General features: G+C 46.8%; 1 protein-coding gene across 5 annotated transcripts in view; it reads right to left on the reverse strand.

The window, feature by feature from the left end:
• The window catches only part of FRMD5 (FERM domain containing 5), a 383,107-nt gene that overhangs the window by 45,407 nt on the left and 323,490 nt on the right, over positions 1-14,210 (reverse strand). For all 5 annotated transcript variants that reach the window (XM_089310229.1, XM_089310227.1, XM_089310225.1 and 2 more), the window contains exons 2-4: positions 9,630-9,734; positions 5,462-5,504; positions 5,136-5,214 (exon numbers count right to left, since the gene is read on the reverse strand). In XM_089310229.1, the coding sequence (XP_089166355.1) occupies positions 5,136-5,214; positions 5,462-5,504; positions 9,630-9,734 (227 nt within the window). The remainder of the gene's footprint in view (positions 1-5,135; positions 5,215-5,461; positions 5,505-9,629; positions 9,735-14,210) is intronic.

The following is a 14,210-nucleotide window of genomic DNA, read 5'->3' on the forward strand; positions in this document are numbered from 1 at the left end:
TAACCTAGTGCACCATGGCACTCCACTTCTGATCCAGCTCTCTGTTAATGCACCTGGGAAAGCAGAAGAAGATGGTCCAAGTCCTTGGGCTCATGCACTGATGTGGAAAACCTGGAAGAAGCTCCAGGCTGCTGGCTTTGGATCAGCTCAGTTCCGGCCACTGCAGCCATTTAGGGAGTGACGCAGCAGATGGAAGACATCTCTCTCTGCCTTCCAAATAAGTAAATAAATATTTAAAGTAATGTAAAAATACATGCAATTTCTCTGAACTTATTAAAAATATTCTTCTAGATGCATACATTTTGTGCCTAGTTCATCCATCTACCCATCCATGTCTGATACTCACTCTATGGGACAGCACTGTCACAGGGTCTATTAATACAGCAGGGAACAAACTGGAGTCCCTGTCTTAGGAAGCTTACATTCCAGTGTGGGAATACAGACAACAAAATCATAACTAACAAAACAGAACATGCTGTGTGCCCTATACTGTGCTGTTTCATATGCATGGTCTCATGTAATCCTCACCACAACTTTAAGAGATAAATACCACTTTTTTTAAAATTTTTTCACAGGCAGAGTGGACAGTGAGAGAGAGAGAGACAGAGAGAAAGGTCTTCCTTTTGCTGTTGGTTCAGGAGCTGATCCGAAGCCAGGAGCCAGGTGCTTTTCCTGGTCTCCCATGCAGGTGCAGGGCCCAAGGACTTGGGCCATCCTCCATTGCACTCCTGGGCCATAGCAGAGAGCTGGCCTGGAAGAGGGACAACCAGGACAGAATCCGGCACCCCGACTGGGACTAGAACCCGGTGTGCCGGCGCCGCTAGGCGGAGGATTAGCCTAGTGAGCCACGGCGCTGGCCGATAAATACCATTCTTAATACCTCTTAAGTAGATGAGGAAGTTGAGTGTTTAGAGATACTGTCGCTTGCCTTCCACATAGCTAATTAAAGAATGACCTGGGATTTGAACCCTGGTGTTTCTGATTTCTTACCCCAGGGCTCGGCAAACTACAGCCCATTGCCATAACTTCCAATGAAACCAAATTTTACTGGAACACAGTTATGTTCATTCATTTATGTATCGTCCATGGCTGCTTTCACACTACAATGACAGAACTGAGTAGTTGCAATAGAGACCATATGGCTCAAGAGCATAAAATACTTTCTATCTGGTCCTTTACAAAAAGTTTGCTGATTCATTTTAGCCTAATCTAGGCTCAAATGATGTTCACTGAAAGAATAATTAACCAAATGGCCCTACTCCTTCATGTATATATTCATTCATTCTATTAACTTTTTTTTTGAGCACCTTCTGTGTGTCATTCTTGCTTCCTTCTAAGATGTGGCTCCATCTGCACTGTTTCCTTCTATTTCTTGATCTTTCCAAAGAGTTCATACACCTGCAGTCTCTGTTGAAAGCTAAATCTGGTGCCTAATCCCCCATTGTCTGCCTTGTCTCGAGCCGAGACAAGAAAATCTATTTATTACTTTAAAAAATGACAAAAGAAATTCATCAGGATTTGGAAACTAAATTTATCATCTGGGAAGAATCCAAAAGATAAATCAAAGCACAGTTCTTTACTTCCTAGCTCATCCCTTTCTCTCAGCCTGGCTTTATGGGAATGGCAAGACAGCAGTGAAATTTAGGGCCAATATTGCCAGGAGAAAACACACTGACAGCTAAATTAGTTTGGCAGCAAGGTGGGATGAAGGGCTCTCAGCCAGGAATGGATTACAGGTCTTGAGAGAAGCCGGGGCAGGTAGCCACTCTCTTAAGATCAGTAGCAAAATGAATGAGCAGAAAGATGTAGCTAATCCCATGGCTTTGCAGAATGCCTCAGAGTGGGGGAGACACTGAAACTACAAATCAGGCCCAGGCACTCTGTGGTTCTACACTTCTAACAATTGCAAATAGGGGAAGAAGGCTAGTGAAGTGGAAAGTGAGGGAAAAGTTGAGCACACACCTGCAGATGAGAGAGGAGCTCATACACTTTGAAGTTAGCTGACTTAGTGAGAGGCCTGGCCATGGTCTTATTGCCATGTGTACATGGACCATGAAATCATCCTGGCAACAAATATTTTGAGCCTCTGCTCAGTGAAAGGATCACTGGGGGTGTATCAAGAATTGTATGACCTTATTATAGTGGTTAATCCACCCAGCAATTCTATGAATTAGATATTACTATCCCCATTTTATAAACTGAGGAATCTAAAGGTCACAGAAGTTAAATATCTCACATACAAGGCCACATAGTCAAGAAGCGATATAAGTAGGATCTGAGCTTCCTGGTATGTGCTGCTTCTTGGGTAAGAGGGTACGTACATGGGGCTGGCTTTGTACAGTAGCCAGTTAAGCCCCCACCTGCAGCGCCAGCATCCCATGTGGTATAGGTTAGAGTCCCAGATGCCCACTTCCAATCCAGCTCCCTGCTAATGTGCCTGGGAAAGCAGAAGAGGTTGGCCCAAGTTCTTGGGCTCCTGCACCCATGTGGGAGACCAGGAGGAAGTTCCTGCTTTGGCCTTGCCCAGCCCCGGCTGTTGTGGCCATTTGGGGAGTGAGCCTGTGGGAGAAGAACTCTCTCTGTCTCTTCCTCTCTTTCTCTGTAACTCTGCTTTTCAAATATATAAAATAAATCTAAAAAAAGAAGGTATGTACATTAATATAAGAGTGACATTTGATTTAGAAAACTGTATTATTAAGAGTTCCTTTTTTTTTTTAAGAGTTCCTTTTAAGGTCCACATTAACCATGTACTTTTTGTCCTGTTGTCAAATCAGAAAGCCATGTGTCTGTGATAAGCTCACTGGCAGCACAACTGAGTTGTATCAGATCTGTCCCTCTCATTACCACTGTGGCCCAGTGAAGTGGAGATAGTTGGTGTTAAGAGGTGAGGTCTAGGAGATTAATAAAGGATATGTTAAGTTTGCTGCTATATGTGGACAGCAGTGCAGACACAGCACCTCTGTCAACAGACAGGGAGAGAAGCTCAGAGCTAAGGCAGACACTCTGGAGGTCATGAGTGGTGCAGGCTTGTGCTTTGACAAAACTCTGTTTTTGCTAAACATAGTGGTTCTATTCCCATTCACCTGCTTAAAATCACAGGATCGCTCATTAACATGAGTGGAGTTGGTTTTCAGAAGCAAAATGGGAGCCACATCCATTTCCATGTTTATGAGCATGGCCTGGAGTTTCTATGCTCAGTAAGGAGCACGAGGGGCCTGCATTGTGGTGCAACAGGTTAAGCTACCGCCTATGATGCCGGCATCCCATATGAGTGTCAATTCAAGTTCCAGCTTCTCAACTTTCGATTCAGTTCACTGATAATGCATTGGAGAATGCAGAAGATGACCTGAGTGCCTGGAACCCTGCCACTCAGGTGTGAGAGGTATGGAGTTTCAGGCTCCTGGGTTTAGGCTGGCCCACACCCAGCCATTGCGGCCACCTGGAGAGTGAAGCAGCAGATGGAAGATCTCTCTCTCTCGCCCTCTTTCTCTGCCTTTCAAATGGATGGATGGATGGATGGATGGATAGATAGATAGATAAATCTAGCTTTAAAAAAATAGGGACTGGGGCTGGTGTTGTTGGCATAGTGGGTAAAGTTGCCGCCTGCAGTGCCTGCATCCCATATGGGTGCCGGTTCAAGTCCCAGCTGCTCTACTTCCCATCCAGCTCTCTGCTATGCCCTGGGAAAGCACTAGAAGACCGCCCAAGTTCCTGGCCCCTGTACCCATGTAGGAGCCCCGGAAGAAGCTCCTGGCTCCAGGCTTTGGACTGCAGCCATCTGGGGAGCGAACCAGCGGGTGGAAGACCTCTCCTCCCCCACCTCTCGCTCGCTCTCTGCCTCTCTGCAACTCTGCCTTTCAAATAAATAAATAAATCTTGAATAAATAAATAAAAGGAGTATGAAGTTCTAGGGGCTTCAGAGAAGGTAGGTGCACACTGCCCTGTGCATTTGTGGGAAACAGATCCTGACTCCACCAGAAGAGGATTCCCATTAACCTTCCCAGGGCAGCACAGGGAAAAGCCATTTTCCTCTCCAGTACCACTTCACTCTTTTTCCCCCCATTTCCTGGTTTCCTTTCTTAGAGAAGCTTCTGTAGCTTCTTCACCATACTTTTCACTCCATAAAGCCAGTAGCATGCTCTTTGGAACAGGAAATGAAGATGATCCCATATTGTTTCTTCCTTTTCTCCTACTCTTTCCTTGATATTTCCCCCATAAAATTCAGAATCTTGAAGTAGACCTCAAAGCCTTATGAGGCAGTCATATAGACTTGCAACAACCTCATTCCCACCTTCACCATCCCCAAGGTTTTAGGGAGGGGATGAGAGCTGGCAGTGACACCAGTTCCTCAGTTCTGAGATTCCTGGGCATCACCCCTTCACCTGTGACCCTACCTGCTACAAGGTAACATCAAAGTTCGGTTTTAGCAAAATGGAGTATTTCTAATACAAAAGCTAGGGATCCCTGTTACAGAGAGTTCCTGAATCTCTGAGGTGACTTGCAGGTGTACAAACCCTTGGGGGAAGCTCTGAAGCTCCTATCTGTTGACCCTCTTTTAGGATGACTCAGGCACAGAGGTTCTTTGTCATATCTCCTGGATGAGATAGGATTCAGCCCACATAGCTGTCTGCCTTCCATAGAACATGATCCCCACAATAAAGATTTATCATGGACCCATCAGAGTTTACTCACTTGGATTTAAAGTTCTCAGTATTTCCCAGCTTGCCTTTTAGCATCATGACTTAGTGGTTGACCACGCCACTGGAATCTATTTTCAACCTCCATAATAAGCTGCAACCCAGCCCTCTCTAAAAATGTCCACAGTGGCCACATCATAAGAAAAAAAAACCCTATAATTAATTAGTTATTCCTGCTTTCCTTGAGAGTGACCAGTTAGAGATGAAGTGTTCACTCATCTTTAAGGAAAGTAGCTCACTCTGTTCCAATTCCTCTGAAGGGTGAACAGAGGAAAAAGCAGGTGGCAACGAAATGCAGAAGTGGGTTATATTTAGGAAGAGTTCCTGGCCTATAGGAGTTTGCAGCTTCTAAATGAGAGGATCTTAGAGGTCACAGTGTCCTTCCTCAGTCCTCCCCATTCACGTCTCAGTGGCTAGGGTCCGTGTGCTCAACCTCACCTGGTTATTTCTTCTTTCAGGGCAGCAGGGTCTGCTGGGTAAAATTTCACACGGAAGCACATGGTGAATGGAGGCTGGGCTGCAGAAAAAAAGAGGTGTCCATCAAGGGAGAGCCTTTCCCGGAAGATGAGCAGGCTCCCCTCCCCGCCAGCAAGCATGGGTCTCGGAACCATCAGAAGAACCTCTTCCCATGTGTAGGGCCGACTCATACCCAGAAGAGCGGGAAATTACCTATGTGGGCCAAGCTGTGTTAAATATGGGAGTTGTCATCCCACCCGCCCCCACCCCAGGGGTGAGGTTTCCGTGTTTTCATGGAGAACACTTACATCTCAGCTGCTTCACCACGGACTTGGTAAACTCCAACCAATGCTGAAAACAGAATACAGAATATGAAACCTCTAATGAGAAGCGGTGTCAAACACAACTTGTTGTATCCAATTTAAATGACTAGACAGATTGTAGCCTAGGGTGAAAGCAGCCCCAAAGCTCGTGAAATATAGCTTTGGAGAGTAAAGAGTCATGTGATTTTCTGAAACAAGCTCCCTATGGAACCAGCTGTGAAGGGGGGAGTAGTTCCAGCTTCAGATGCCATTTCTGGGCCTCCCTGGAATGCTGCCTTCTACTGCATGATGCCAACGTCCTGAGCCATGTTTCTAGGGTGCCAGCAGGCACGAGTGACTGCCCGTATGTGTGGTGGGGACAAAGGCCCATCTGGCTTCAATGCAGGAGGAACACTGACTTTGATGGGCACTGTGGGTCTGTGCTATGTGCCAACTTTTTTTTTTTTTTTTTTTCCAGAAGAGAGAGGCTAGAGTCTGTTGGTAGCAATTAGAGTTTTGACAAGTGGAAACTGCATGAATGGAGTGAAGGCAGGGATGGCTTCTCAAACATCTTTGACTAACACAGGTCTTGCCAGCCCTTGTGTGAAACAACATGGACTCAGGATCCCTTGGCATCCAGGGATGTTTAAAATCTCAGAGTCTCCCAAGATAAGAAACCACAAACAAATGTATAGAATAGTATGCTGTTTCCCTTGGATTTTCACAGAGGCAGATACAGTGGCAAAGACATTTTTTGCTACAGTACTTATGTTTGGAGACAGGAAGCAATGAGATCATTCTGTATCTGTTTCAAAATTCTAATGAAATGATAAAATTCATTATTGATATTTGTTGCTTTTAGGCTATTCGGGAACCATGTCAATTTGCAGAGAGCTAAACCTGCTGTTATTTGGGGGGTTTATGTAGAAGTAGCTGAAGGCCGCTAGATGTGAGGTCAGTGAGGGCAGAAGACTGTCTTCTTCACCACTACTCCGCAGTGCACAGGTTCAGTACATAGCTGTTGAATGGCAAAGGGGCTGGGTCCACACTTCCCTCTTCTCTGGCTACATTCAGTTAGCGTAACATCCTGGCAGGCTCTCCTGGCAGGAAAGCAGCCAGGGCCATGCAGACAGCATCCTGGCCTCCCTCGGCTCCCAGCTCTCACCTTCTGGGATGGGCTGTGGGTCATGCAGTTAATGGACCCACTAAGAGCCAGTTCTTCCGTCAGCTCTGCATGGATAATCTGGGTTGACATTCTGCTCTCTTGCTTCCTCTGATCTGAGTTCCCACGAGGCTGGCAACTCATTATAGCCACTCAATGTGGTTAAGAGGTCCTTCTCACATTACACGGCCCACCGCGGCTCCGCTTCACGGGGAGGCAAAGGCAAGAGATGAAATTGCAGAGAAACAACTGGGGTTCCAGGTTGTGCCTGTGAGGGTAGAGGAGGCCTGTCTGCTCAGAGCACACCAGAACTGTGTACAGGTAAGCAGAGCACAGCAAGTGCCAGGGGCTCAGTAAACAGAATTCCCCAAGACATTAGATGGGTGGATTAAAAGAACTAAACAAAGGAAGACAAACATTTGGAGGAATGACTATGAGTGAGATGCATTATCAGCAGAGGGTGGATGGAGCTGAATGACAAAAAGCTATTCCTCTTGGCAATAGCTGGAAAGAAGACATTAGTTTGTACTGTAGTGAGGGCTCATGACAAGACTCAGGCTAGCAGAGATTAGGAAGGGGGTGGGAAAGGAGAGTAATGCCACATCTGCTTGTCCAAGGATGTTAAGGATCTAGTAGAAAACTAATGAGAAGATCCAAAGAATATAGTCATGGCCAAAGTTCCCTTTTGTAGCTACGTGGCTAACTCTAGGTCCCACGATCACCAGCAAACTGCTAATCTGGGATGGGAGAGGAAAAGACAATTCAGAGAAGGATTTCTTTCCTATGTGGGTAAATGGGCCAGTGTGGCAGCTTTCACATTCTGAGGGCTGGAATGGGTACAAAGGACAGGCTGAATGCAACAGAGGTGCTGGGAAGAGCAGGAACAGCGGGGAGGGAGGGAGGCAGCTCCCCCAGAAGAGATCAGGAAAGTTCTCAGACACCTGGGGGCTCCCGCAGAGCCAGTAGTGATGTAAGATGGATGTGACTGCATTGTAATCCAGCAAAGGTGGTTTATTTTCGGGCCTTACACCAGGCAAGAGCTAAGGAAATCACCTCTGTCTCCAGCATGAATCAGTGGATCTAAGAAAATACTTAAAAAATATTTTGGAAATGCTGAAAGACAGAAACACAGATTTTCCATCCATTGGTTGACTCCTCAAATGCCACATCAAAGCCAGGAGCCTGCAACTCAATCCTGATCCCCAATGTGGGTGGCAGGCACACAAGTATTTGAGCCATCACCTGCTGCTGGCTCCCAGGGAGCACGTTAGCAGGAAGCTGGAATCAGAAGCAGAGCCGGGACTTGAATCCAGGCACTCTGACATGGGACGTGGGCATTGCAAGAGGCCTCCTATCTGCGAAGACAAATACTCACCCCAGAACAACTCTTTACAGGCCCATTTCCCTGCAACCCCTGGGTATACTCTCAAGCCTCTCTGCTCTCCCTAACCCCTCCTTGGAGGCCCAGAATCACACGAGGTTCTGAGGCATTCAGTTATGAATGCAGCAAGAAATCTGAGAAACCATCCAGGCTGCAGAGTCGGGCAGCTCTGAGCTCACCAGACTGGCTTTGCCACTTAACCTGGGCAATTCATTTAATCTGAGATTTTAATGTACTTGTCTGGAGAGTGGGTATTAGAATTTCGGATACTCTTCTTGTTTGTATCAAGGACTAAATTCAATAATATACTTCAAGCCTAGTGCCCAGTATATTTCACAGTAATATACATGGGTACTTAAAAAATTACATGGAAGATGGATTTAAAAGGTAAGTACATCATGTTGCAAACATTTTTAAACACATGCCTATGTGGGGGTCCTCAAAAAAGTTCATAGAAAATGTATATTATGGAAAACTATCAGGACCGGTGCTGCGGTACAGTGTAGTAAAGCCCCATATGGGTGCTGGTTCGAGTCCCAGCTGCTCCACTTAAGATCCAGCTCTCTGCTATGGTGTGGGAAAGCAGTAAAGGATGGCCCAAGTCTTTGGGCCCCTGCACCTACTTGGGAGACCCAGAAGAAGCTCCTGGGTCCTGGCTTTGGATCAACTCAGCTCTGGCCATTGTGGCCATCTGGGGAGTGAACCAGCAGATAGAAGACCTTTCTCTCTCTCTGCATAACTCTGACTTTCAAATAAATAAATAAATCTTAAAAAAAAAGGATAGTCCTTGTCACTCATCATAACGAGGTATAGTAAGTGCTATGATAGGGATAGTAGAAAGCACATGTGGGTCCATAGGAGGGTCCCTAATATACAAAGGAGATCAGGAAAGACTTCCTGGAAGAATGAAAAGTTCCAGCTAAGACTTTAAGTACAAAAAGGAGTTAGCCAGAAGAAATGTGCAGAGTGTGGACAAGTGAGGAAAAGCAGAAGAGTGTCCCAGGCAGGTGAGCTATATAGATGAAGGCCTTGAAAATAAAGAAAGCATGACATGCCCAGAGGGCCACAATAATGTCTGGCTAGACCACACCAGGGGAGGTGAAGGTGGAAATGGATGCAGGGGCCTAGGGATAATGAATCTGTTCTTGTATACTGTCTGAAACCTCACAGTCCTTGTGAATACGGTGTCTGTAGAGCTGCAAGAACTGCAGGATTTGCAAGGTGCTTAGAGGCCTGTGCCAGCTGAGCTCTAACTCCATCCTGCCTAGAGTGGGTTGGTATGCACCTGGGGCGGGGCCCTTCCTAACCAGAATAATGTGGTCCAGCCCACTTACTAGAAAGCAGGTAGGAGAGACTCACACTGTGGTCTAGGCTGTGACACCACAACACTAGCATGACCATTCTGCCTTCAACTGGGCAACTGTGGGCATCCAGAAAACGATGGGCTTCTCCGAGTTGCTCTAGCAAGGGGCCTTCCAGGTAATGCTATGATTCGAAGAGATGACACTCAGCTGCTGGGTCTGGCTAGTCCCTGACTTCTGAGGTGAAACTCCAAATATGAATGACAGCTCAAGGCCTCAGGTTTACTGACTAACCCTGTCCTCCCCTTGTACTTTTGAATGTCGACTTACCCGCTGCTTATCTGGGTCCACAAAGCGGATTCCAAAATAGTCTTTCTCAAGTAGGTTCAGGTGGTGGCAAAGAAGGTCAAACAAGTACTGGCCTTTGGCATCTCTCTGCAAAAAAAGAGCAAGTTCCATGAAGAAATGAGTGAGTTTCTGCAGTATAACCCTGTCTTTATAAGTCCCTAAAGATTACGTATCACTGCTGCATGTAGGCATGAAAGCGGCACGTGTCTGTACCCATGTCTGCGCTCTGAATTGTGATGCGTCAGACTTCTCTGGAAGTCTGAGGTGTTTGGCCCCTGAAAGGATCCTCCCACCACAAGGAGACCAGGAAAGCTGGAGTAGGGTCAGGGAAGCCCAGCTCCAATCAGGGGTGCAGAGCACCTGGGCCACAGATGGGCTAAGGCTGGAAATCACTTGGTTTGGCCTGCCAACGCAACTGCAGGCAGGACTCAAAATTCACTAAGTCCACAGCAGGCTGATTTTTAAGCTGATTATTTCATATGGCCTGTGAATGATGCTGCAAATATCCAAACGGGCAGAAAAAAAGTTCCCCATCCCTGTGTAAGTAGAAAGTTTCCTTGAACTAGTGGGAGAATGTCAGTGCAGTCTATAGCAGTAATTACACCAAGTACAGCTAGCTCTGCCAATCAAGTGTAACGTTGTACTCCTACCACCAAGTCCACAGGTCAAGCTACCACTCTCTCATCTGGACAAGCTTCCCTCACAGCCTTCTAACTGATTCTCTGCTTTTTCTCTTGCCTTAGTCCATTCTTCACACAGCAACCAGGTTGAGCACAATTTAAACTTTTTTTTTTCTGAGTATGTAATACAGGCACATTGTTATTATATAGAAACATGCAGAGGGCTACATTAGAAAGAGTAAGCCTGGGGCCAGCATTGTGGAAAGTGGATTAAGCCACCGCCTGCAATTCTGCTAATGTGCCTGGGAAAGCAGCAGAGGATGGTCCAAGTGCTTGGGCTCCTTCCACTCACATGGAAGACCCAGATGGAGTACCTGGCTCTTGGCTTTGGCCTGGCCCAGCTCTGGCCATTGTAGCCACTTGGGGAGTAAACCAGCAGATGGAGGCTCTTTCTCTCTTTCTCTCTCCCTCTCTCCCTCTCCTATCTCTGTCACCCTGCCTTTCAAATAAGTAGACTTTTCTTAAAAAAAAAAAAAAAAAAAGAGTAAGCCTTCCTTCTCCCTTAGTCACCTTGTGTACCTCCCTGGCCCATTCCATCCCCTGGTTTACTCCCAAGTGGATGCAAGGGCCCAGGGACTTGGGCCATCCTCCATTGCTTTCCCAGGCCATAGCAGAGAACTAGATCGGAACTGGAGCAGCTGGGACTAGAACCATTGACCATGTGGGATGCCGGCACTGCAGGTGGTGGCTTTACCCACTATGCCATAGCACCAGCCCCTCTAACATTTTTATACTCTGAACTGTTTGATTTTTTTCCTCCTACTGTGGATAAATCCTTCAGTAACAGTAGACACAAACAGGTCTCCCAGTTTTTAACTTCTGCATACTGATGTAATGAACCTAATTTATTTGCCCATATTGATGGAATTTCTTTTTTAAAAAAAAGACTTATATATTTGAAAGGTGGAGTTACAGAAAGAGGCAGAAACAGAGATCTTCCTTCCCCTGGTTTACTCCCCAAATGGCTTCAACGACCAGAGCTGATTGGAAGCCAGGAGCAAGGAGCTTCTTCCCAGTCTCCCACATGGGTGCAGGGGCCCAAGGACTTGGACCATCTTCCATTGCTTTCCCAGGCATGTTAGTAGGGAGCTGGATCAGAAGTGGAGCAGTCAGGACTCATACTGGTATCCATATGGGATGCTGGCACTACAAGCAGTGGCTTTACTATGCCACAGCGCCAGCCCCTAGAATTTGTTTAATTTTTTATTTATTTACTTGAAAGGCCGAAAGAGAGAGAGAGAGTCTTCCATCTGCTGGTTCACTCCCCAGATGGCTGCAATGACTAGAGCTGGGCCAATCTGAAGCCAGGAGCTTCTTCTGGGACTCCCACATGGGTGCAGGGGCCCAAGGACTTGGACCATCTTCCATTGCTTTCCCAGGCATGTTATTAGGGAGCTGGATCAGAAGTGGAGCAGTCAGGACTCATACTGGTATCCATAAGGGATGCTGGCACTACAAGCAGTGGCTTTACTATGCCACAGCGCCAGCCCCTAGAATTTGTTTAATTTTTTATTTATTTACTTGAAAGGCCGAAAGAGAGAGAGAGAGAGTCTTCCATCTGCTGGTTCACTCCCCAGATGGCTGCAATGACTAGAGCTGGGCCAATCTGAAGCCAGGAGCTTCTTCTGGGACTCCCACATGGGTGCAGGGGCCCAAGGATTTGAGCCATCTTCTACTGCTTTCCCAGGCCATAGCAGAGAGCTGGATTGGAAATGGAGCAGCTGGAACTAGAACCGGCGCCCATATGGGATGCTGGCACTGCAGGCAGTGGCTTTACCCATTATGCCATAGCACTGGCCCCCAGAATTTGTTTCTAATTTGTTATTACAAACCAAGAAGCTGTGAATACTTAGTGGTCCTTAATTATGCTATTCACCTATGCTTAACACTGCCAGTGGCTTCCCACTGTTCTCAGGTCAAATCTAAATTCTGACTGTGGCCTCTATCACTCTACATAGCCTATCTCCTTCCTCCTTTCTGAACTCACCCCAAATCTTCCTCCTCATCACTCTGTGGCACAGCCTTTCTGTTCTGGAAAACTCCAAAGCTTCTCTGCCTCTGCATCTTTGTATTCCTTCTGCCTGGAGTTGTCTTCCTGAAGCTCTTCAGTCACCCCTACTATCCTCGAGGCCTCAGCTCCAATGTCCCTCCTGCAGAATGGTCCCTTCCAGTTACTTTCCATCCCATGATCCTGTTTGTGCCCTTCACAGCACTTACTAAAATCTATAAGTGCCTTGTTGATTTGTCTACTGATTTATCAATCAGCTGTTCCCTTCAGAAACTGTAACTTTCGTGAGGGCAGGAATCTTTCCTCAAAACTTAACACAAAGTACTGGTACTATGGCAGGTGGGTCCTTAGTCATTATTTATTAAGTAAGTGGTTGAATGACTGAGCTAGAAGGTTGGCTAAAAGGTTTAACAAAATGGTGAGCATCTAGGCTTTTTATAAGCCACGGCCTTCTGCTTCAGGGATCTGCCTGAGAAGCTGGGAGGAGAATGACCCACAAGAAATCATCAGAAAGTTTGGAGCCCTGTAAAGCATCCACTCCAAAGCCTGTCCCAGTGGTCTCTGCAGCTCAGCTCTGCTCTGGCAGGTCCTTGTCCAAGTCTGCATCTGAACTGAGGTTGTCTTATGAAATTCAAAGATCTCACTTGAGCCAGGGCCCAAGGCCATTGGTAATCATAAAAGGTCATATATAAGAATGGGCAGGGGCCAGAGCTGTGGCGTAGGGGGCTAAGCCACCACCTGTGGCACCAGCATCCCACAGGGGCACCAGTTTGAGTCCTGGCTACTCTTCTTATCCAGCACTCTGTTATGGCCTGGGAAAGGAGTAGAAGATGGCCCAAGTGCTTGGGCCCTGGCACCCAAGTGGGAGACCCAGAGAACTCCCTGGCTTCTGGCTTTGGATTGGCCTAGCTCTGGCCATTGTGGCCATTTGGAGAGTGAACCAGCGGATCAAAGACCTCTCTGTCTCTCCCTCTCTGTCTATAACTCTACCTCCCAAATAAATAAATAAATCTTTAAAAAAATTGGCATATTTTTTACTTTTATTTATTTTAAAAGGATGTATTTATTTGAAAGACAGAGTGACAGAAAGACCGACAGACAGCAATCTTCCACCTGCTGGCTCACTCCCCAGATATCTGCAAGGGCAGGGATAAATCAGGCTGAAGCCAGGAACTCCATCCAGGTCTTCTATGTTGGTGGTAGTAACCCAAATAATTGGGCCATGATCCACCACCTCCCAGGTACATGGACAGGGAGCTAGATCAGAAGTACAGGGCAGGGGCTGGCTCCATGGCACAATAGGTTAATCCTCTGCCTGCAGCGCCAGCATACCATATGGGCGCCGATTCTAGTCCTGGCTGCTCCTCTTCCAACCCAAGCTCTCTGCTATGCCCTGGGAAAGCAGTAGAACATGGTCCAAGTCCTTGGGCCCCTGCACCCACGAGTGAGACCGGGAAGAAGCACCTGGCTCCTGGCTTTGTATTGGTGCAGCTCCAGCCATTGCAGCCATCTGGGGAGTGAACCAACGGAAGGAAGACCTCTCTCTCTGTCTCTCCCCCTCACTGTCTGTAACTCTACCTCTCAAATAAATAAGTAAAAAATCTAAAAAAAAAAAAAAAAAAAGAAGTACAGGGCAGCCAGGAATGGAGCCATGCTCTCTGACCTGGGATGCAGGCATCTTAATTGGTGGCTTAAGCCACTGCACCACAATATCGGCCTGTGCATACATAAAAGGTTTACATCTCACCTCTCCTTCTGCTGGTTCACACTTTACTATCAAAGGAGAACTGGACAGGATACTAGTCTCTCAACAACTATCTTCAGAAGCTATGCTTGCAGGAGCTGAAGGATAAGTGAGTGGAGAGCTCACCTAAA

This window comes from Oryctolagus cuniculus, chromosome 12 (assembly GCF_051225735.1).
Source record: "Oryctolagus cuniculus isolate XC-2025 breed Fujian yellow rabbit chromosome 12, ASM5122573v1, whole genome shotgun sequence".
NCBI lineage: Eukaryota > Metazoa > Chordata > Mammalia > Lagomorpha > Leporidae > Oryctolagus > Oryctolagus cuniculus.